General features: G+C 40.8%; 3 protein-coding genes across 4 annotated transcripts; all 3 read left to right on the forward strand.

The window, feature by feature from the left end:
• Positions 1-4635: 4635 nt before the first annotated feature.
• Positions 4636-9904, forward strand: LOC120042765 (E3 ubiquitin/ISG15 ligase TRIM25-like). The gene is made up of 2 exons (XM_038987566.1): positions 4636-4782; positions 8946-9904. The coding sequence occupies exons 1-2, from the start codon at positions 4730-4732 to the stop codon at positions 9565-9567; spliced, it is 675 nt and encodes a 224-aa protein (XP_038843494.1). The 5' UTR covers positions 4636-4729; the 3' UTR covers positions 9568-9904.
• Positions 9809-13160, forward strand: LOC120042756 (stonustoxin subunit beta-like; the record flags this gene model as incomplete). The annotated part of the gene is made up of 5 exons (XM_038987556.1): positions 9809-9813; positions 10098-10214; positions 11418-11484; positions 11635-11727; positions 12004-13160. Coding segments are annotated over exons 2-5 (1368 nt in total), but the record flags the coding sequence as incomplete, so codon positions are not given.
• An 11-nt stretch (positions 13161-13171) lies between these two features.
• LOC120042761 lies at positions 13172-22105 on the forward strand. Of its 2 annotated transcripts, XM_038987562.1 has the most exons (11): positions 13172-14001; positions 16838-16994; positions 18076-18342; positions 18461-18718; positions 18817-19062; positions 19310-19567; positions 19846-20187; positions 20286-20555; positions 21138-21221; positions 21352-21414; positions 21503-22105. In XM_038987562.1, the coding sequence occupies exons 1-11, from the start codon at positions 13185-13187 to the stop codon at positions 21504-21506; spliced, it is 2766 nt and encodes a 921-aa protein (XP_038843490.1). In that variant the 5' UTR covers positions 13172-13184; the 3' UTR covers positions 21507-22105. The 2 variants fall into 2 exon arrangements, with proteins under 2 accessions (XP_038843490.1, XP_038843491.1); XM_038987563.1 differs by having other exon boundaries at positions 19316-19567; positions 21352-22105.
• Positions 22106-25213: the final 3108 nt, after the last annotated feature.

Below are 25213 nucleotides of genomic sequence, written 5' to 3' on the forward strand. Positions count from 1 at the left end.
GGCCACTGTTCTGGAGTCAGTTAAAAGGGCACTGTTATTGCTATGACTATACGGACACTGCTTACGTCTTCCCCTGGATGTCTTTACGTGATGACGATTTGAATGGGGTCGATTGCGCGTTCACAGGCACTACAAATTAAAAAACCCTGAGGCTAGTCACTCTTTTGGAGCTGCGTCATGCGCCTAGAGGACACCGACCCGCACCTGTTCCAAGCATTAGTGGAGGGAGTAATATTACTCTGGTCATGTTTCTACTCGTTATGGGAGTTAAAAACATCATAAGGTAGTTAATTTAAAGCGTTTTATAGCAATTTATATCCGTTTAGTGCGATTTTGGGACATTTATTTCTGAAACGCTGTGAATTGCTGGGCACGCTTCCAGTTCATCCCGAACGCAGTTGGCATTTCCACATGGCAAGAGGACAGCTTTCCACCAAAAGACGATTGGACCCAAGAAAGGATCCTTTGCCCAAGATACCGATGGAAGAACAGCTCAAAGTAGGACATTTTTATTATGATAAATCGTGTTTCTGTCGAAAAATGTTAGTGGCTTCGGACGCCATGTTTTTTGACGTAGCTTCGCTTGGCGCAAGCTGTATTGAAAAGTAAGGATAATTAAAAAAATGTAATTCCGCGATTGTATTAAGAATTAAATTGTCTATCAATCCCTGTCCACCCTATATTTTTTAGTCACGTTTATGAGTATTTATGTATAAGAGTAGATCACTGTCTAAGTGGCGCACAGACTTTTTCTGACCAGCTGAGCTACATTTCACATTGTCTAACCATGATTTTGGTGGCTAAATATAAACATTTTCGATCAAACTCTATATGGATTGTGTAATATGATGTTACAGGAGTGTCATCTGAAGAATTCTGAGAAGGTTAGTGAAAAAATTTATATATTTTGGCGATGTTGACGTTATCGCTCACTTTGGCTAGAATCAATGCTGGGCTGCTATGTGCTATGTGCTATGCTAATATAACGATTTATTGTGTTTTCGCTGTAAGACACTTAGAAAATCTGAAATATTGTCTGTATTCACAGGATCTGTGTCTTTCGATTCGTGTATGCTGTGTATTTTTACGAAATGTTTGATGATTAGTAAGTAGGTAAACACGTTGCTCTAAGTAGTTTTTCTATTCCATTTGTGACGGTGGGTGCAATTGTAACCTATGCCATCTACCTGAAATATGCACTTTTTTCTAACAAAACCTATCCCATACCATAAATATGTTATCAGACTGTCATCTGATGAGTTTTTTTATTGGTTAGGGGCTATAAATATCTTAGTTTAGCCGAATTGGTGATAGCTACTGGTGTTGGTGGACAAATAAAAGATGGTGGATTATGCTAATGTATTTTTAGGTAATAGATGTACATCTTTACATATTGTGTCTTCCCTGTAAAACATTTTAAAAATCGGACATGTTGACTGGATTCACAAGATCTGTGTCTTTCATTAGCTGTATTGGACTTTAATGTGTGAAAGTTAAATATTTAAAAAAAATATTGTTTTTGAATTTCGCGGCACTGGTTTTTCAGTGGGGGTGGGGGGGGAGTGCCGCTAGCGCCACTCTCATCCTAGAGAGGTTAAGACACTGCTCTGAGTAGGTTTTTGGATGACGTTAAGACACTGCTCAGAGTAGGTTTTAGGATGTTAACCCGTCTAGCCCCGGGGTTCCGCTAGCGGAACTCCTCCCACATTCCACTGAAAAGGCAGAGTGCGAAATTCAAAAAATATTTTTTAGAAATATTTAACTTTCACACATTAACAGGTCCAATACAGCAAATGAAAGATAACCATCTTGTGAATCCAGTCAACATGTCCGATTTTTAAAATGTTTTACAGCGAAAACACCACGTATATTTATGTTAGCTCACCACCAAATACAAAAAAGCACAGACATTTCTTTCACAGCACAGGTAGCTTGCACAAAACCAACCAAACTAACCAAGAACCAACCAAACTAACCAAGAAACAACTTCATCAGATGACAGTCTTATAACATGTTACACAATAAATCTATGTTTTGTTCGGAAAATGTGCATATTTGAGGTATAAATCATAGTTTTACATTGCAGCTACCATCATAGCTACCATCCCAAATAGCACTGAAGCAGCCAGAGTAATTATAGAGACCAACGTGAAATACCTAAATACTCATCATAAAACATTTATGAAAAATACATGGTGTACAGCAAATGAAAGACAAACATCTTGTGAATCCAGCTAATATTTCAGATTTTTTAAGTGTTTTACAGCGAAAACACAATATAGCATTATATTAGCTTACTACAATAGCCAACCACACAACAGCATTGATTCAAGGCAACAGTAGCGATAGCGACAAAACCAGCAAAAGATATTAATTATTTCACTAACCTTCATAAACTTCATCAGATGACAGTCCTATAACATCATATTACACAATACATATATGGTTTGTTTGAAAATGTGCATATTTAGAGCTGAAATCTGTGGTTATACATTGAAAACGTAGCAACTATTTTCCAGAATCTCCGGATATATTTCTGACACTCACCTATTCTGACCAAATAACTAATCATAAACTTTACTAAAAAATACATGTTGTACAGGAAATGATAGATACACTAGTTCTTAATGCAATCGCCGTGTTAGAATTCTAAAAATAACTTTAGTACGACATACAGCTTACGTTATAGCGAGAGAGCGCCCAAAATCTGGGCGAAAACTAATAGTAAACATTTTCGACAGAAATACGAAATAACATCATAAATGGGTCCTACTTTTGGTGAGCTTCCATCAGAATCTTGTACAAGGGGTTCTTTGTCCAGAATAATCATTGTTTGGATTTAGAATGTCCTCTTCGTCTGTTGATTTAGCAACCAAAACTTGCCAAGTGGCGCGAAGCTGTCCATCGTCACCAAACGCAGAGAACGGAACACGCCAAAACTCCCGAAAAAATTTCAATAATCTGATAAAACTATATTGAAAAAACATACTTTACGATGATATTATCACATTTATCAAATAAAATCAAAGCCGTAGATATTAGCCGTCTATAAGGAAAGCTTTTCAGAAGCCAAAGCTGATGTCCTTCCCGCGTCTTCCTGAACAAAGGAAATTGGGGTCATGTCATTCCAAGACCTCTCTTTTGACCATAGATATAGCTAGACTCCCCATTTCACCTCTCACTGCCTATTGACATCTAGTGGAAGGTGTATGAAGTGCATGTATAGTCATAAATTTCAAGCAAATTGATAGGGAGGCCCTGGAACAGAGCCTCGATTTCAGATTTTTCACTTTCTGACAGGAAGTTTGCTGCAAAATGAGTTCTGTTTTACTCACAGATATAATTCAAACGGTTTTTGAAACTTGAGAGTGTTTTCTATCCAATAGTAATAATAATATGCATATTGTACGAGCAAGAATAGAGTACGAGGCCGTTTAAATTGGGCACGATTTTTGCCCAAAGTGAAAATAGCGCCCTCTATCCTCAACAGGTTTTAAGACACTGCTCCGAGTAGGTTTTAGGATGTTAAGACACTGCTCAGAGTAGGTTTTAGGATGTTAAGACACTGCTCAGAGTAGGTTTTAGGATGTTAAGACACTGCTCAGAGTAGGTTTTAGGATGTTAAGACACTGCTCAGAGTAGGTTTTAGGATGATGTTAAGACACTGCTCAGAGTAGGTTTTAGGATGTTAAGACACTGCTCAGAGTAGGTTTTTGGATGACGTTAAGACACTGCTCTGAGTAGGTTTTTGGATGACGTTAAGACACTGCTCTGAGTAGGTTTTTGGATGACGTTAAGACACTGCTCTGAGTAGGTTTTAGGATGTTAAGACACTGCTCAGAGTAAATTTTAGGATGTTAAGACACTGCTCAGACATTCTCAGAGCCAGGTGTAAAATGAACTCCTAAAAGTTTCTCAGCTGATAATCAGGATAGTTTGAGGTACTGCAAAGGAAAGATTGTGATGATGCTCATTGACTTTGGTTATTCCCCATCATTTGCATCAATCACGATGAGGCATCGCCAGCGGTGAACTCTACAGCTTCAGACAACCACAGTGAATGTGACTGGACATCAAATGTTGTTTGATTTCATTTTCACCTGACACGATCACTTTGCCTACTCTTAATTATTGTCTAATATGTTTCCATGCGTAACCTTTTTTTTAACCAATTCTGATAGTTGTTAAAAGCGGAATTTTGACAATATTACCGTTATGTCACTCCCGTTTAGCAACTCTCAATTGCTTTGGTACAGTAGGCATCAAGTCACTTGCCGATTTTAATATTGAGTACAACATTTGAAAGGTCTATCATTTTCATCAAACACAATCAAAGTTAACATAAATATGCCTTCATTTGCCTAATGCAGACATATTTTTTAACATTGCGATGTTGCACTCCAAATGGATAACTTGAAGTCACATGATGTAGGTAATTCAATAATCCAAGGAAAAAGGTGTTTATTTATCAGCCTAGTGGTTATGAGTATTTAGGCATATCATATGAAATAGGCATCATGTGAAATCATTGTCAAATAGAAATAACAAAATATTTATGTTTCTGTCCATTTAGAAACATAAATATTTTGATATTTCTAAATGGACAGAAACACAAAACAAACATGAAAGATGGATAGTTATTAAATTCTGCAAATTCACACACTGACAACACCCCCCTTGATGTTTCCACAGTGTAAAACAGGAGAGGGTGGGGTCTCCGTGTCTGTCCATGAAGAGTGATTGGTCCATGGACAGGCCCATTATGTTTGGAAAAGATGCCAGGTAAGTGAAAAACAGTTTCCACATTCCTGTAAATCTAGTAGGTTAGATCCTGTATAATAGTCTTTAAAACAGTTTCCACATTCCTGTACATCTTGTAGGTTAGCTCCTGTATAATAGTCTTTAAAACAGCTTCCCCATTCCTGTACATCGTGTAGGTTAGCTCCTGTATAATAGTCTTTAAAACAGTTTCCCCATTCCTGTACATCTTGTAGGTTAGCTCCTGTATAATAGTCTTTAAAACAGCTTCCACATTCCTGTACATCTTGTAGGTTAGCCCCTGTATAATAGTCTTTAAAACAGTTTCCCCATTCCTGTACATCTTGTAGGTTAGCTCCTGTATAATAGTCTTTAAAACAGCTTCCACATTCCTGTACATCGTGTAGGTTAGCTCCTGTATAATAGTCTTTAAAACAGCTTCCACATTCCTGTACATCTTGTAGGTTAGCCCCTGTATAATAGTCTTTAAAACAGTTTCCACATTCCTGTACATCTTGTAGGTTAGCCCCTGTATAATAGTCTTTAAAACAGCTTCCACATTCCTGTACATCTAGTAGGTTAGCTCCTGTATAATAGTCTTTAAAACAGCTTCCACATTCCTGTACATCTAGTAGGTTAGCTCCTGTATAATAGTCTTTAAAACAGCTTCCACATTCCTGTACATCTAGTAGGTTAGCTCCTGTATAATAGTCTTTAAAACAGTTTCCCCATTCCTGTACATCTTGTAGGTTAGCTCCTGTATAATAGTCTTTAAAACAGTTTCCCCATTCCTGTACATCGTGTAGGTTAGCTCCTGTATAATAGTCTTTAAAACAGCTTCCCCATTCCTGTACATCTTGTAGGTTAGCCCCTGTATAATAGTCTTTAAAACAGTTTCCACATTCCTGTAAATCTAGTAGGTTAGCTCCTGTATAATAGTCTTTAAAACAGCTTCCCCATTCCTGTACATCTTGTAGGTTAGCTCCTGTATAATAGTCTTTAAAACAGCTTCCCCATTCCTGTACATCTTGTAGGTTAGCTCCTGTATAATAGTCTTTAAAACAGCTTCCCCATTCCTGTACATCTTGTAGGTTAGCTCCTGTATAATAGTCTTTAAAACAGTTTCCCCATTCCTGTACATCTTGTAGGTTAGCTCCTGTATAATAGTCTTTAAAACAGTTTCCACATTCCTGTACATCTTGTAGGTTAGCCCCTGTATAATAGTCTTTAAAACAGTTTCCCCATTCCTGTACATCTTGTAGGTTAGCTCCTGTATAATAGTCTTTAAAACAGCTTCCCCATTCCTGTACATCTTGTAGGTTAGCTCCTGTATAATAGTCTTTAAAACAGTTTCCCCATTCCTGTACATCTTGTAGGTTAGCTCCTGTATAATAGTCTTTAAAACAGTTTCCACATTCCTGTACATCTTGTAGGTTAGCCCCTGTATAATAGTCTTTAAAACAGTTTCCCCATTCCTGTACATCTTGTAGGTTAGCTCCTGTATAATAGTCTTTAAAACAGTTTCCACATTCCTGTACATCTTGTAGGTTAGCCCCTGTATAATAGTCTTTAAAACAGTTTCTACATTCCTGTACATCTTGTAGGTTAGCCCCTGTATAATAGTCTTTAAAACAGTTTCCCCATTCCTGTAAATCTTGTAGGTTAGATCCTGTATTATAGTCTTTAAAACAGCTGCCACATTCCTGTAAATCTTGTAGGTTAGCCCCTGTATATTCAGTCCTTAAAACAGCTTCTACATTCCTGTACATCTTGTAGGTTAGCTCCTGTATAATAGTCTTTAAAACAGTTTCCACATTCCTGTACATCTTGTAGGTTAGCCCCTGTATAATAGTCTTTAAAACAGCTTCCCCATTCCTGTACATCTAGTAGGTTAGCTCCTGTATAATAGTCTTTAAAACAGCTTCCCCATTCCTGTACATCTAGTAGGTTAGCTCCTGTATAATAGTGAGTCCATAAAACAGCTTCTACATTCCTGTACATCTTGTAGGTTAGCTCCTGTATAATAGTCTTTAAAACAGCTTCTACATTCCTGTACATCTTGTAGGTTAGCTCCTGTATAATAGTCTTTAAAACAGCTTCCCCATTCCTGTACATCTTGTAGGTTAGCCCCTGTATAATAGTCTTTAAAACAGCTTCTACATTCCTGTACATCTTGTAGGTTAGCTCCTGTATTATAGTCTTTAAAACAGCTTCCCCATTCCTGTACATCTAGTAGGTTAGCTCCTGTATAATAGTCTTTAAAACAGCTTCCCCATTCCTGTACATCTTGTAGGTTAGCTCCTGTATAATAGTCTTTAAAACAGCTTCCCCATTCCTGTACATCTAGTAGGTTAGCTCCTGTATAATAGTCTTTAAAACAGCTTCTACATTCCTGTACATCTTGTAGGTTAGCTCCTGTATAATAGTCTTTAAAACAGCTTCTACATTCCTGTACATCTTGTAAGTTAGCTCCTGTATAATAGTCTTTAAAACAGCTTCTACATTCCTGTACATCTTGTAAGTTAGCTCCTGTATAATAGTCTTTAAAACAGCTTCTACATTCCTGTACATCTTGTAGGTTAGCTCCTGTATAATAGTCTTTAAAACAGCTTCCCCATTCCTGTACATCTAGTAGGTTAGCTCCTGTATAATAGTCTTTAAAACAGCTTCCCCATTCCTGTACATCTAGTAGGTTAGCTCCTGTATAATAGTGAGTCCATAAAACAGCTTCTACATTCCTGTACATCTTGTAGGTTAGCTCCTGTATAATAGTCTTTAAAACAGCTTCTACATTCCTGTACATCTTGTAGGTTAGCTCCTGTATAATAGTCTTTAAAACAGCTTCTACATTCCTGTACATCTTGTAAGTTAGCTCCTGTATAATAGTCTTTAAAACAGCTTCTACATTCCTGTACATCTTGTAAGTTAGCTCCTGTATAATAGTCTTTAAAACAGCTTCCCCATTCCTGTACATCTTGTAGGTTAGCTCCTGTATAATAGTCTTTAAAACAGCTTCCACATTCCTGTACATCTTGTAGGTTAGCTCCTGTATTATAGTCTTTAAAACAGTTTCCACATTCCTGTACATCTTGTAGGTTAGCTCCTGTATAATAGTCTTTAAAACAGCTTCCACATTCCTGTACATCTTGTAGGTTAGCTCCTGTATTATAGTCTTTAAAACAGTTTCCACATTCCTGTAAATCTAGTAGGTTAGATCCTGTATAATAGTCTTTAAAACAGTTTCCACATTCCTGTACATCTTGTAGGTTAGCTCCTGTATAATAGTCTTTAAAACAGTTTCCACATTCCTGTACATCTTGTAGGTTAGCTCCTGTATAATAGTCTTTAAAACAGCTTCTACATTCCTGTACATCTTGTAAGTTAGCTCCTGTATAATAGTCTTTAAAACAGCTTCTACATTCCTGTACATCTTGTAAGTTAGCTCCTGTATAATAGTCTTTAAAACAGCTTCTACATTCCTGTACATCTTGTAGGTTAGCTCCTGTATAATAGTCTTTAAAACAGCTTCTACATTCCTGTACATCTTGTAGGTTAGCTCCTGTATAATAGTCTTTAAAACAGCTTCTACATTCCTGTACATCTTGTAGGTTAGCTCCTGTATAATAGTCTTTAAAACAGTTTCCACATTCCTGTACATCTTGTAGGTTAGCCCCTGTATAATAGTCTTTAAAACAGCAACCACATTCCTGTAAATCTTGTAGGTTAGCTCCTGTATAATAGTCTTTAAAACAGCTTCCCCATTCCTGTACATCTTGTAGGTTAGCTCCTGTATAATAGTCTTTAAAACAGCTTCCACATTCCTGTACATCTTGTAGGTTAGCCCCTGTATAATAGTCTTTAAAACAGTTTCCACATTCCTGTACATCTTGTAGGTTAGCTCCTGTATAATAGTCTTTAAAACAGTTTCCACATTCCTGTACATCTTGTAGGTTAGCTCCTGTATAATAGCGAGTCCATAAAACAGCTTCCACATTCCTGTAAATCTTGTAGGTTAGCTCCTGTATAATGGTCTTTAAAACAGCTTCTACATTCCTGTACATCTTGTAGGTTAGCTCCTGTATAATAGTCTTTAAAACAGTTTCCACATTCCTGTACATCTTGTAGGTTAGCCCCTGTATAATAGTCTTTAAAACAGCAACCACATTTCTCTACCACTTTGTGTACAGTGAGCTGACAGCCAGTCTACTGACAGAGGACCACTTCAGATGTTCAGTGTGTACAGAGGTTCTCAAAGAGCCAGTCTCCATCCCCTGTGGACACAGTTACTGCAGACAGTGCATTGAGACCCACTGGAACCAGCCTGACCAGACAGGAGACTACGACTGCCCCCAGTGCAGAAAGAGATTCAGAACACGTCCTGACCTCCTCACTAACTCAGCCTTGGAGAAGGTGATTGAGAAACTCCACCAGGCAGGGTTCAAGGTCCCTGCTCTTCCCAAGCACTGCTACGCTGGACCTGGAGATGTGGCCTGTGATCTCTGCACTGAGAAACAGCTCAAAGCTGTGAAGTCCTGTCTGACCTGCACTGCCTCCTACTGTGAGAGTCATGTAAGACATCACTACACCGTAGCAGCTCTGCAGAGACACACCCTGGTGGAGGTGTCTGGAAACCTGGAGCAGAAACTGTGCCAGCTGCACCACAGAGCTCTGGAGGTCTTCTGTAAGACAGACCAGGTTTCTGTTTGTCTGCTGTGTGCCTTGCAGGACCACAGAAACCATGATGTCATAAAGAATGAGAGAGACACTGAAGAGGTGGGTGTGTCTATAGTCTGGACTAGTGTGTGGTAGATACTGTAGAGGTGGGTGTGTCTATAGTCTGGACTAGTGTGTGGTAGATACTGAAGAGGTGGGTGTGTCTATAGTCTGGACTAGTGTGTGGTAGATACTGTAGAGGTGGGTGTGTCTATAGTCTGGACTAGTGTGTGGTAGATAGTGTAGAGGTGGGTGTGTCTATAGTCTGGACTAGTGTGTGGTAGATAGTGTAGAGGTGGGTGTGTCTATAGTCTGGACTAGTGTGTGGTAGATACTGAAGAGGTGGGTGTGTCTATAGTCTGGACTAGTGTGTGGTAGATACTGAAGAGGTGGGTGTGACTATAGTCTGGACCAGTGTGTGGTAGATACTGAAGAGGTGGGTGTGTCTAGTTTCTTCTTGCCACCAGGTCATTGGTCAGTATATTAAACATTGTAAGGCAGTGGGTTAAGAAGTGGGATGTTTCAGTTGTACATTTGATTCCCTTTTAGTTAAATGTGCCTTTTTGCCTTTCAGTAAGTCTTAGTTTAATATAATACTTATGTGTTGGCTGTAATTGTCTATCAAGGAAAACACCACAACTCAGGAGGAACAGATTGCCTCCAGGCTGGAAGCTAGACTCCAGAGAGAGATCATGATTCTACAACATAATACAGAGGAGCTTCCTGCTGACAACTCTGAACAGGTACCATTTACTGTCAATACTTTACCTTCTGGAATACAGTACTGGTAGTTACTTTAACAATACTTTACCTTCTGGAATACAGTACTGGTAGCTACCTTAACAATACTTTACCTTCTAGACAGGCAGTACTGGTAGCTACCTTAACAATACTTTACCTTCTAGACAGTACTGGTAGCTACCTTAACAATACTTTACCTTCTAGACAGACAGTACTGGTAGCTACCTTAACAATACTTTACCTTCTAGACAGTACTGGTAGCTACCTTAACAATACTTTACCTTCTAGACAGACAGTACTGGTAGCTACCTTAACAATACTTTACCTTCTAGACAGTACTGGTAGCTACCTTAACAATACTTTACCTTCTAGACAGTACTGGTAGCTACCTTAACAATACTTTACCTTCTAGACAGACAGTACTGGTAGCTACCTTAACAATACTTTACCTTCTAGACCGTACTGGTAGCTACCTTAACAATACTTTACCTTCTAGACAGACAGTGCTGGTAGCTACCTTAACAATACTTTACCTTCTAGACAGACAGTACTGGTAGCTACCTTAACAATACTTTACTTTCTAGACAGACAGTACTGGTAGCTACCTTAACAATACTTTACCTTCTAGACAGTACTGGTAGCTACCTTAACAATACTTTACCTTCTAGACAGACAGTACTGGTAGCTACCTTAACAATACTTTACCTTCTAGACAGACAGTACTGGTAGCTACCTTAACAATACTACCTTAACAATACTTTACCTTCTAGACTGTACTGGTAGCTACCTTAACAATACTTTACCTTCTAGACAGACAGTACTGGTAGCTACCTTAACAATACTTTACCTTCTAGACAGACAGTTCTGGTAGCTACCTTAACAATACTTTACCTTCTAGACAGTACTGGTAGTTACCTTAACAATACTTTGCCTTCTAGACAGTACTGGTAGCTACCTTAACAGATGAAACTAATAACCAGGATAGATGTATATTTATATATATAAGCATCTTAAAAACTATTTTTTTGCCTGTTGTAACAGGTAGCACTGCTACTTTGATACACTTTCCTCCTAACTTTCCTGTCAACTCTCAACTATCTCCGTCTGTTCTTACCAGTTTAACAACACTTTTCTGTATTTTATTGAACTGGTATCTCCCACTATCCTTTGTTGAGTAACTTCAAGTGATGACATGTGTTCCTCAGAACGTCAAGAACGCTAACATTGAGCTGAACAATCCTGCCAAGCATTTCTGCAGAGGCCTGACTGAAGGTGAGTTATATTACTGCTGCTGACCTTTAATGACCTGTACTACAACATAAGGCTGTTCTTACCAAAGGTGAGTTATATTACTGCTGCTGAATGTCTACCTTTAATGACCTGTACTACAACATGTTATGATGTGTTTCCTGTGATTGTCAGACTGGACAGCAGACAGTGTTGTGGTGGCTGCCCTCGGTCGTCCTTTAGATCTCGGGATGCTGTATGACTGCCGCAATGACTCATTTTGTTCAGGTACCCATGTGCGTTTTCCAGTTTTAAAGACTTCAAAGTGTTGTGGATGTAGTTATTGTTTTGCTCAGGTATGTGTGTAGAGTGCATAGTTTAAAGACAGCTGTTTTATCTAATGTTTAAAAGCATGGCCTGCGTCAGCGCTGGGCTAGCAAAGGTATCCATTTTGTTGAGTGCTGGACTTTATAGTTTGTCTTGTGAGTAGTTCATATTGTGAAATATGTATTATCATATATTGGGAAGTTCTGCAGGGAATGTAATATCGTTTTATCTCCTTAGATGTCAGTCTTTGGGATAACAGTACAATAGCTTCCATGCAGCTGTCCCTCCCTCGGCCTCTCACAGAGGTGAAGTGTATTGAAGGAGACTCCTTACAGGACAGATTCAGGGCTCTGGATGTGACCACTCCTCTCAGAGCCAGTGTCCTGTCTGGACTGGTGGAGGTTGGTGGTGCTGCTGGATACCTGAAACATCCTGTTCAGTCCACACTGCAGGACCGGGTCACTCTACAGTACAGAACCACTACCAGACTGGACATGCTCAGTCACAACGTGCTTCAGGAGGAGACAGACAGAACACAGCTAAAGGCAACTCATGTGGTCATGGCTGTTCTCTATGGAGCTCAAGCATTCTTTATCTTTGACAGCAAACACATCAGCAGACAACACAGTGGTGCAGGAGAGGCAGATATGCACAGTGTTGTGAAGAAGATGATGCCCACCTTCAGTGCAGATCAGATCTTTTCCAGCTTGAGTGACACTGAGAAACTGAACAGTTCGTTGTATCAGTGTACTCTCTACAGTGATGTAGACCATATCAATGGCTCCATGACGTGTGACAGAGCTCTGCAAGTCTATGAAACTCTCCCGAAGCACCTTGGACAGCAAGGAGAGAAAGCAGTGCCTCTGTACGCATGGCTCTATCCTCTGAAGAATCTGGACAATTCAGTTGAAATCACGCTCCGATATTTCACAAAGGCAGAGGGTGTGCTGGACCATCTGAGGCAGGTCACCATGAGATGCCAGGAGATGACAGACGTCACCAATGGTTGTGTGATGAAATGGTTTCCTGATCTGAAGTATAAACTGTCTAGATTATCAGAGCTTCTGCAGAAGTACCAGTCTGAGTTTAAGAGAGAGCTGGCCATGGCAGTAAAGGCCATGAGAGAGAGTGAAGGGGTGGATGAAAACAGACTGAGAGACATTCTCCAGAACCATGACCAGTCTCCGTTCTGTCTTCAGTCTATACAGCTGTGGCTAAACAACAAGGCAGCAGAGGTGAAGGCTCTGAATGTCTGTAAAACAAGAAACATCCCCATAATGAAATCCCAGGAAGAGCTGGGCGGTGTCCTCAGATCCTCAAAGGACAGGCTGCTGTGTTTCACTCTGACCTCCCTGGAGGATGAAGATCCATTCCTCTCTACTTTGAAGCATTACATACACTCTGTCCAAGAGAACACCATGAACCAATCTGATCTCACTGGACAGCAGGAGACACAGCAACCATTCAAACCTCCAGATTTAACTCAGAAAATACAGTCTGCCCTTCGCTTGTTCATCAAATCCTATGAAGACAGCAGAGATGGAGAGAACATCAAGTTCATAGCAGCAGTTATACCAGATATCAGTGTTCCTGGATCCTCCATTCGTCTGTATCAACAAGGCAGTCTCATCACCACCAACTTCCAGCTGGGATTAAAACCTGATACATTCCAGGTAGCAGAGGTAAAACAGAGCTGTGTCCTCCTGAAGTTTCCAAGGTCAACCATCAGAAGACCTGAGAGGTACAGAGTAGAGTACAGAGTCATGACTACTGGTGTTAGCAAGGTTAGCAAACGGCCATGGAATGTAGTAGACACCCTGGCTCCTGCAGAAACCTGTCTGGTGCCACGTTTGAAACCGTTCGCACTGTACCAGATCAGGTACTCTGTTATAGAACACTCTGGTATGAGTGACTTCAGCAAGGTCATCGAGGTCATGACCCTGAGATCCCCACCTGAACAGCTGTTTGTGAGCCGGCTGCTGAACAAAACAAAGGAAACCGTCGAAGTGACTTGGCTCCAGCCTGAGTCTGAAGACGGTGCCTCTGTACTCCACTACAAAGTAGACTATAAAGAGGCAGGACTGGAGGGCTGGTCTACCATGGTAACAGAGGGACCTGAATGTAAATGCATCATAACTCCAAACCGCAGTACCTGCTACAGAGTCAGAGTGTCAGCTGTCTATGGAGAAGGAGACACCAGTGAAACCACCAGAGAGACAGATGTCCCAGTCAATGGTAAGCTACATCAAGTCAATCTAACTTGATATGCATGTTAATAACATTTTAATTCATAACTTTTGAACAAAAGTCTATCTATGATAAATATTTGGTCCAATTCTCACTACAACGTTTGGGAACCTCTGCCACATAGTCCAAACTAGAGGTCAACTGATTATGATTTTTCAACACCGATACCGATACCGATTATTGGAGGACCAAAAAAGCCGATACCGATTAATCGGACGATTTTTTATTTTATTTATTTGTAATAATGACAATTACAACAATACTGAATGAACACTTATTTTAACTTAATATAATACATCAATAAAATCAATTTAGCCTCAAATAAATAATGAAACATGTTCAATTTGGTTTAAATAATGGAAAAACAAAGTGTTGGAGAAGAAAGTAAAAGTGCAATATGTGCCATGTAAGAAAGCTAACGTTTAAGTTCCTTGCTCAGAACATATTAAAGCTGGTGGTTCCTTTTAACATGAGTCTTCAATATTCCCAGGTAAGAAGTTTTAGGTTGTAGTTATTATAGGAATTATAGGACTATTTCCCTCTATACCATTTGTATTTCATTAAACTTTGACTATTGGATGTTCTTATAGGCACTTTAGTATTGCCAGTGTAACAGTATAGCTTCCGTCCCTCTCCTCGCTCCTCCCTGGGCTCGAACCAGCAACACAACGACAACAGCCACCCTCGAAGCAGCGTTACCCATGCAGAGCAAGGGGAACAACCACTCCAAGGCTCAGAGCGAGTGACATTTGAAACGCTATTAGCGTGCACTAACTAGCTAGCCATTTCACTTCGGTTACACCAGCCTCATCTCGGGAGTTGATAGGCTTGAAGTCATAAACAGCGCAATGCTTGACGCACAACGAAGAGCTGCTGGCAAAACACACGAGAGTGCTGTTTGAATGAATGTGCGCGCCTGCTTCTGCCTACCACCGCTCAGTCAGATACTTAGATACTTGTATGCTTGTATGCTCAGTCAGATTATATGCAACGCAGGACACGCTAGATAATATCTAGTAATATCATCAACCATGTGTAGTTAACTAGTGATTATGATTGATTGATTGTTTTTTATAAGATAAGTTTAATGCTAGCTAGCAACTTACCTTGGCTTACTACTTTCGCGTAACAGGCAGTCTCCTTGTGGAGTGCAACGAGAGGCAGGTGGTTAGAGCGTTGAACTAGTTAACTGTAAGGTTGCAAGATTGAATCCCCCGAGCTGACAACGTGAAAATCTGTCGTTCCTGTCACGCCCTGGTCTTAGTATTATTTGTTTTATTTATTATTTTAGTTAGGTCAGGGTGTGACATGGGTTATGTGTGTATTTTGGGGTATTATATGGTAGAGCGGGGTGTTGGTTGTAGTGTATGGGTTTGTGTTGAGTGTATGTATCTAGCTGTGTCTATGGGTGTGTGTAGTTTTCTAGGAAAGTCTATGGTGGCCTGAATGGGTTCTCAATTAGAGACAGCTGGTTTCTGTTGTCTCTAATTGGGAACCATATTTAAGGCTGCCATAGGCTTTTAGCTGTTGTGGGTCATTGTATATGTATATGTCGACGTAAGTAGTTTGTGTGTGCACTTGCGTTTTAGGTTTCACGATCGTTTGTTGTTTGGTTAGTGTGTTAAGTGTTACGTGTTCATCTTCGTCGTTATAATTAAAGAAGATGTATTCAAGTCATGTTGCGCCTTGGTCCTCTCTTTCACGTCAACACGATCGTGACAGTTCCGCCCCTGAACAAGGCAGTTAACCCACCGCTCCTAGGCCGTCATTGAAAATAAGAATGTGTTCTTAACTGACTTGCCTAGTTAAATAAAGGTGTAAAAAAAAATATATATATAAGAAAATCGTCAAAATCAGTGTCCAAAAGTACCGATTTCCGATTGTCATGAAAACTTGAAATCGGCCCTAATTAGTCGGCCATTCCGATTAATCGGTCGACCTCTAGTCCAAACCCATTGTTAGTTTTTGTTGTAGAAGACATTTTGCAGTAGCCTAGGTTAAGAGCGTTGGACCAGTGAGCATTGGACCAGTAACCGAAAGGTTGCGAGTTCGAATCCCCGAGCTGATAAGGTGAAAAATGTGTCAATGTAATTAGCCCTTATTGCTCCTGTAAGTCGCTCTGGATAAGAGCGTCTGCTATGACTAAATGTATCTTTATACTGTATGCTTTATTATGTAAGCATTAACAATAGGACAAACTGTGCGTGGCCAGGGAAATACCGCACCTCAGTGGTGTGAAGTGTGATAATGCGCTTCTAAAATGGATCACACATTTCTGAGGGTGAAAATTCCCTCTGAAAACTAGTATTTTCCGCTAAAAAAACATTATTAATATATTAATATAACATCATTACTGGTGTTACATAGAGACATGTCTATCATTGAAACTTTCTACATACTGTAGTGATTTTTGTAACGACTCTCGTCGTTGGTTGAAGGAGAGGAGGACCAAATCGCAGCGTGGTATGTATCCATATTTATTTGAATACTTTTTTAAGACGAACAAAACAATAAACAAAACCCAACGACGCTACAGTCCTGAACTTGAGAATATATAAAACACAAATAACGCACGAAACAGGAACAATCACCCACAAACAAACAGTGAGAACAGCCTACCTTAATATGGTTCCCAATCAGAGACAACGTAAAACACCTGCCTCTGATTGAGAACCATATCAGGCCAATTAGACAACCCTAAACCAATGAAACACATAACATAGAATATACCCACCCAGCTCACGTCCTGACCAACTAAAAAAAGACTAAACAAAGGAAATAAGGTCAGGAACGTGACAATTTTATTCTACAATTTACTTTGCAGTCTGGTATTTAGACCTCTCAGAGAGAAAGGCCTCCCTCCTCCTAGAAGTGCTGAAACTCCAACCAGAGAAGAAACCAGTTGAGCTGAAGGGCTGGTCAAATGAAGAGAGTGAAGTGAGGAGTTTCCTTCAGTGTCTGTCCTACATCTCACAGCTGAGGTGAGTTGGATCAGTACATTTCAGGGATTGTAGTTGTCTGTCCCTGTATTTCCCTTTAGAGAGGATGCTTGTAGCTTTCTGCAGTCATTGTCTTTTTTAAGACATTGTCATATGAATCTTCAAATGTTATTGAATCTGGTAACATTTATACTCAGATTCCCTGAAATAACAAATGTTGCATTACCAAATGTTACCTAGATATTGTGAATTTTTCCATATACATTTATACGCAGAATATCTAATCTATAAAACCAAATGCATATTATGGAACTTTCTCTGTGACAGTGAGGTGTTAGGTTCTTATTTCTCAGAGTAAATAACTCACGGACACTAGAGAAGCTTTAACCAGGTTTAATTCTTCCATAATTCTTCTTCTATATTCATAGCACTGACGACATCAAGTTTGTGATTCTACAAACTAGTTGGATGCATTTTGCTGTTTGTTTTGGTTGTTTCAGATTATTTTGTGCCCAATAGAAAATGAATGGTAAATAATGTATTGTGTCATTTTGGAGTCACTTTTATAGTAAATAAGAATAGAATATGTTTCTGAACACTTCTACATGAATGTGGACGCTACCATGGTTACAGATAACCATGATCCTGAATGAATCCTGAATAATGATCGTGAATTTTTTTCAAAACATGTTTCTCAGGATATTAGTGTTTTATTTTTCATTAATCTTTAACTTTGACATTTTGATATTACAGTCAAAACATGTTTCTGTATTAGTGATATTAGTCTTTTTTTACTTTGACATTTCAGAGTATTTTGAATAGATTCAATCCATTTGAATTCCACACAATAACATGTCTAAAAGTCTCAGGGGATTGAATACTAATGGAGGACACTGTATGTACAAAAAGTGCTGTAATTTCTAAACAGTTCACCTGATTTGGATGAAAATACCTTCAGATTAAAGCTGACAGTCTGACCTTTAACCTCATAGTCATTGTATCATTTAGATACTTCTGGAGTACAGAGACAAAACAACAAGACATGTGTCTCTGTCCCAATACTTCTGGACTACAGTGTCTCCTAAATGTCTGATTTGATGTCCTCCATGTTTTGCTGTTTCAGCTGTGATGATGACAGGTTCTTCCAGACTGTGTGTGAATCCATCCCTGTGAGGTCCAGAGAAGAGGACCAGCAGTTGGCCTCTCTCCTCCAGGCCTTGGGCTCCACCCTGTCACTGGGAGGAGAGTTACCCAGGAAAACCTGCAGGTCTGTGGGGAGAGTCCTGGGTCTCTGTGCCTCCAGAGTGGACCTCACTCTCACCCCCAGCAAGATCTCTCTCAAAGGAGCCGCACTTCTTTTGAGACATGAGTCAAAGCTCCACAAGCTCAGGTATGTTCAGTAAGACAGCTTTTACAGGTCTATTGAATAGTTGATTTTCCTTACTGATCATTTTATCTGACAAGACTTCTCTGTTTCAAGTGACTTGAGTTTTGTCTTTTCATTCCAGGCTGAGTGTGGGTATGGCAGTGAAACTGTCCAGACTGGTTAGGAGGACAGGGAGAGGTTCTACTCCACTGACTGTCCCAGAACTCTCCCTGGTCCTAAAGAGCAGCCAGCCACCAGAGAGAGTGTTATCCAGGGCTCTGAGTAGTGTGGCGTCCCTGCTGAGACTCTGGAGGGTTCAGTGTCTGGACCTGACTGATTTCCAGATCCAGGGTCACTCTCTCATCACACTGCTGTGTCACCAGGGACCTCTCTCTCTCAGGTCAGTCTGAAGCTGATGTATTTTAAAAGTAGAAATAGTAACGTCATTCATGTGTTTTTCTTCATATTTCTGACTGCCTGTTTGTTCCTACCTCCTAGACTGAACTCAGACACTCTGCAGCATCTGACTGTAGTTTTGTATGAAGCTCAGGACAAGGACTTGACTCAGTGGTTCCTGGAGAAGGTTGGTGGAGACCTGACCTCCTGCAGGCTGGACTGGGAAGTGCTTCTCTCTCTGCTGCAGCATTCAACCCACAACATCACTGTGGACCTCAGGAAGAACAGGCTTCTAGAGAAGAACATCTCAGATCTTCTCCCCTTTCTGGGAAGGGTTACTCTCAAGAGGTGGGAGAACTTCTTTCTCTGATCAGACTTTCTAGAAATAATAAAATAACTATTTGTATCCAGTGACATGTTGTTCTGAGTTATCCTCTGTAATATCATTAGGTTTTTATTCAAGAGGTGGGAGATCTTTATTAAATATTTATAGACTTTAATTATTAATGTCCTATCCAGCCAGTTGTTGCTCTGTGAGTTATCCTTTATAAAACCTTGACATAACCACAACAATCCATTCTCCATGTTTGTTCAGGTCCAGTTCCAGCTTTGTAAAGTCCTCCATCAGACACATCTATGACAGTAGAGACAGTGACTGTGTGTCCAGTTTGTTGAGGTCTTCAGACCATTGGATCAACCTGAACAGCAGAGAGCTGGACAGAGTGGACTGTACTGCTCTGTGTTTTACCCTGCAGCACAGCCACCAAGTCAAAGTCAACCTGCTGTGGACCTCCATACCACCGGGGGAGATAGAGAGCATCCTGCCTCTTCTGGAGAGAGTCTCCCAACTCAGGTTTAGTTGGCACTCTTTGACCCTGCTAGAATGGATAGAACTATGAGGCTTTCCACTTCCTGACTGATGTAACCTCTAACCCTAACCTTAGTTTAATGTACTAACCTTAACCTCGGCTAGGGTTGGAATTGAAGGGGAACGCCTGGGAGTGGACCTGATAAACAGAGTTGTAGTGTGTTTATCAGTGTTTCAATGTGTGATGGTGTGTAAATAAGTCTCTCTCTCTCTCTGTCTCTCTCTCTCTCTCTTCTCTCTTTATCTCTCTTCTCTCTCTGTAGTGTTGACAGGATGTTACTGTTGAGTTTCCTCCAGTGCTGTGCTATCTCTCAGATCCAGCAGGGGGCACCATCATCACCACCAACAGCAGTATGGCTGCTCAGGTCTCTGCACAACATGCTGGACTTCTCCTGCTCCTCCTCTGTGGACCTGTCAGCTCAGGACCAGGAGAAGGCTCTGTGTCTGACCACTGACCACTGCAGGGCCATCAACTCTGTTCTGAAGCAGAACCAACACAGCACCCAGCTGGTCCAGAACCAGGTCCAACTCATCCTAAGAGACTGTGAGGTGGAGGACAGAGCACTGAGGGAGCTGCTTCCCATCCTGCATATCGTCAAGCTGAGGTTAGACACACAAAGACAAACATTTGACCAACTAGTTTATCAGTAGGAGTTAAACCTACTCTGTGTCATGATGTTGTCTCTGCTTCTTGTCCTCTCAGCCCCAGCAAAGCTCTGCTACTTCAGCTGCTGGACCTTGTGTGTGAGGGGATTGAAGAGGGGCTGCTGAGGCACGCAGAGTCCCTGTGCAGATCCCTGGATGGGGAGCTGGACCTCAGTGAGACCAGGCTGGACCGGAAAGCCTGTGGATCTCTGGCCCTGGTTCTGGAACACTCAGAGGGTCTGTCAGAACTGGACCTCAGCCACTGTCAACTCACAGACCACCACCTACAGCCCCTGATCACACACCTGCATAAAGTACAAGTCCTGGAGTGAGTGGCTTTCATTGTGTGTGTGTGTGTGTGTGTGTGTGTGTGTGTGTGTGTGTGTGTGTGTGTGTGTGTGTGTGTGTGTGTGTGTGTGTGACGTGTGTGTGTGACGTGTGTGTGTGACGTGTGTGTGTGACGTGTTTAACTATACTTTTGGGGACCAGAAGAGACAAACAAAAATTTGACCAACTGGGGACATTTTGTTGGTCCCCACAAGGTCAAATGCTATTTCAAGAGAGTTTAGGGTTAAGGTTAGAATTAGTGTTAGGTTTAGGGTTAGGAGCTAGGGTTAGGTTTAGGGTTAGGATCTAGGGTTAGGTTTAGGGTTAGGTTTAGGGTTAGGTTTAGGGTTAGGTTTTTATTTAAGGTACGGGTTAGGGTTTGAATTGTATGTCCCCACAAGGTTATGTGTACAAGACTGTGTATGTCACTACATGATAAATGTCTGATCTCTCTCTCTCTCTCTCTCTCTCTCTCTCTCTCTCTCTCTCTCTCTCTCTCTCTCTCTCTCTCTCTCTCTCTCTCTCTCTCTCTCTCTCTCTCTCTCTCTCTCTCTCTCTCTGTCTCTCTGTCTCTCTCTCGTAGCCTTAGTCACAATGACATCACTGATGCTCTGACTGACAAAATACTCCAACTGGTCTCTACCAACACTTCAATACACACCGTACGGTAAGGGTGTGTGTGACAGTGAGCAGAGCATGTGTGTGTGAGATCATATGGGTGTGTCTGTTGCTGGGGGCAACTGTTGGAGGATGGAGATGTGTTGTCTAATAATGTAATAATGTATCATGTTCTATAGACTCTTCAACAACAGAATCCAGGACAGAAGACCCTTCCTGACAGACAAGAGGTTTAACATCTGGTGAAACAACATCAGGTCTTAGTCCAGGAAGAGAAGGCTGAATCCAGGACAGAAGACCCTTCCTGACAGACAAGAGGTTTAACATCTGGTGAAACAACATCAGGTCTTAGTCCAGGAAGAGAAGGCTGAATCCAGGACAGAAGACCCTTCCTGACAGACAAGATAATGTTGTATAATAACACTATAATGTGGAACATAAACTGATGGAACATTTAATACAAAAGACACACAACAAACTGGTTGTTCCAGCTGGAACAGTCCGATCATTTATAAACTATAGTCAACAGACTCATTAAAGAGATTCTCTGCTACTTTTTGTTTACTTTTTAGCCAGTAGTGCTGATAGTAACACTCACAAGCCAAAAGTGGTCCCCGAAAATGTTGTACTACATCACATATGTTCACCACGTCATTGCTCTCTCTCTCTGCTGTGGCCCGCCCTGCAACCTCATTGGATAACCCTGGGCTGGCTTCTTGCTAGCTGTCACTCAAATACGAGGGGCTGAAGCTCATTAGATAGAACTCTAATTGCCCATGTGGAGGGAAATGGAGGGAAAATGGCGCGGCACAGTTTCAACAAATTGTCGTTTTCCATCTTGGGATTTTTGTGTCTTTTTGAGGTAAGACAGTGATTATGTATGAATTAGCTACATATTGAAACATCCAGCCCAAAGTGTGAGATTAAAAATAAAGAAAACATGTTCTTATTGGCTAAAGTACCGGAGCATGTCTTAAAGGTCCTTGTACCTCCATTTGTTGTAAATATTAGAGGTAAATATGTATTCCATTTGATCTAACTGTAGCCTATGACATTTGTTTTGTGCATATAATTGTGATAATGTAGCAATAATGTAGTGATTATGTCACTTTAATAACTCTAACTCATGTACATATTATCTCAATTACCTCAAATAACCTCCTCATTGACTCTGTACCGTAACACCCTGTATATAGCCTCCACATTGACTCTGTACCGTAATACCCTGTATATAGCCTCCACATTGACTCTGTACCGGTACCCCCTGTATATAGCCTCCACATTGACTCTGTACCGTAATACCCTGTATATAGCCTCCACATTGACTCTGTACCGTAATACCCTGTATATAGCCTCCACATTGACTCTGTACCGGTACCCCCTGTATATAGCCTCCACATTGACTCTGTACCGTAATACCCTGTATATAGCCTCCACATTGACTCTGTACCGTAATACCCTGTATATAGCCTCCACATTGACTCTGTACCGTAATACCCTGTATATAGCCTCCACATTGACTCTGTATCGGTAACCCCTGTATTTTGCCTCGCTATTGTTATTTACTGCTGCTCTTTAATCATTTGTTTTCTTATCTCTTACTTTTATGGGGGTGTTTTCTTAAAACTGCATTGTTGGTTAAGTGCTTGTAAGTTCTACACCTGTTGTGTTCAGCATTTCACTGTAAGGTCTACAACACCTGTTGTATTCAGCATTTCATTGTAAGGTCTACTACACCTGTTGTATTCATCATTTCATTGTAAGGTCTACTACACCTGTTGTATTCAGCATTTCACTGTAAGGTCTACTACACCTGTTGTATTCAGCATTTCACTGTAAGGTCTACTACACCTGTTGTATTCAGCATTTCACAGTAAGGTCTACTACACCTGTTGTATTCAGCATTTCACTGTAAGTTCTACACCTGTTGTATTCAGCATTTCACTGTAAGGTCTACACCTGTTGTATTCAGCATTTCACTGTAAGGTCTACTACACCTGTTGTATTCAGCATTTCACTGTGAGGTCTACACCTGTTGTATTCAGCATTTCACTGTAAGGTCTACACCTGTTATATTCAGCATTTCACTGTAAGGTCTACTACACCTGTTGTATTCAGCATTTCACTGTAAGGTCTACACCTGTTGTATTCAGCATTTCACTGTATGTTCTACACCTGTTGTGTTCAGCATTTCACTGTAAGTTCTACACCTGTTGTGTTCAGCATTTCACTGTATGTTCCTCACCTGTTGTGTTCATGTGACTAATAAAGTTTGATGTGATTATCAGTTGATGATGTCTTTCTTTCCTTTTGTTTCCATAACAACCATCTAGGGACAGGTGTTGGAAATGAGTTTAGGCTAGAAACACTATAGTGTATCTGAAGATTGTTTAATATGTTGATGTGTTGGTCCTTGTCTCTATCCAAATAAAACAAAACAAAAACGTTTTAAGTCTTTCTTTTCTGATATCAAAACAGATAAACCTCCCAAAAGTTTACTTTTTTTGACCGTGTAAATCATTTATGAATATTTAGTATTTGTGTTTTTAATAAATGAACCATGAGACACATGATTGATGTTTGTTACTGTGTTTTCTCTGAAGGTTGAAATCATTACTAGTAAAACATCACTTTCAGGTTATTGCTGGTATGAAAGCGATCCCACCCCAAGTGTGTATCTTTTCATGACGATGTAAAAGTTGTTAGTTGAAGACATCTCCCTCTGACAGGCCGATCTCGGGAAAGCCGGACCCGCCCATTTACCAGGATGCACCATATTAGGTCAATGACGTCGTACGGAATCTCCTTTTGGAACGTTCCATTTCTTGGAAACATAGAAGTTCTAACTTGTTGTCTTTACTGAAAAATACCAGTTAAATTACATATTCAAATAAATCAAACTTTATTTGCCACATGCGCCGAATACAACAAGTGTAGACTACCGTGAAATGCTTACTTACAATCCCTTAACCAACAGTGCAGTTCAAGAAGAAGAAAATATTTACCAAGTAGACTAAAATAAAAAGTAAAACGATAACAACAACGAGGCTATATACAGGGGGTACCGGTACCGAGTCAGTGTGGAGGTTATATACAGGGGGCACCGGTACAGAGTCAATGTGGAGGCTATATACAGGGGGGTACCGGTACAGAGTCAATGTGGAGGCTATATACAGGGGGTACCGCTACCAAGTCAGTGTAGAGGCTATATACAGAGGGTACCGGTACCGAGTCAGTGTGGAGGCTATATACAGGGGGTACCGGTACCGAGTCAGTGTAGAGGCTATATACAGGGGGTACCGCTACAGAGTCAGTGTAGAGGCTATATACAGGGGGTACCGGTACCAAGTCAGTGTAGAGGCTATATACAGAGGGTACCGGTACCGAGTCAGTGTGGAGGCTATATACAGGGGGTACCGGTACCGAGTCAGTGTAGAGGCTATATACAGGGGGTACCGGTACAGAGTCAGTGTAGAGGCTATATACAGGGGGTACCGGTACAGAGTCAGTGTAGAGGTTATATACAGGGGGCACCGCTACAGAGTCAGTGTAGAGGCTATATACAGGGGGTACCGGTACAGAGTCAGTGTAGAGGCTATATACAGGGGGTACCGGTACAGAGTCAGTGTTGAGGCTATATACAGGGTGTTACGGTACAGAGTCAATGTGGAGGCTATATACAGGGTGTTACGGTACAGAGTCAATGTGGAGGCTATATACAGGGGGTACCGGTACAGAGTCAGTGTCGAGGCTATATACAGGAGGTACCGGTACAGAGTCAGTGTAGAGGCTATATACAGGGGGTACCGGTACAGAGTCAGCGTGGAGGCTATATACAGGGGGTACCGCTACAGAGTCAGTGTAGAGGCTATATACAGGGGGTACCGGTACAGAGTCAGTGTAGAGGCTATATACAGGGGGTACCGGTACAGAGTCAGTGTTGAGGCTATATACAGGGTGTTACGGTACAGAGTCAATGTGGAGGCTATATACAGGGTGTTACGGTACAGAGTCAATGTGGAGGCTATATACAGGGGGTAC

This window comes from Salvelinus namaycush, unplaced genomic scaffold (assembly GCF_016432855.1).
Source record: "Salvelinus namaycush isolate Seneca unplaced genomic scaffold, SaNama_1.0 Scaffold77, whole genome shotgun sequence".
In the NCBI taxonomy this organism is placed as follows: domain Eukaryota; kingdom Metazoa; phylum Chordata; class Actinopteri; order Salmoniformes; family Salmonidae; genus Salvelinus; species Salvelinus namaycush.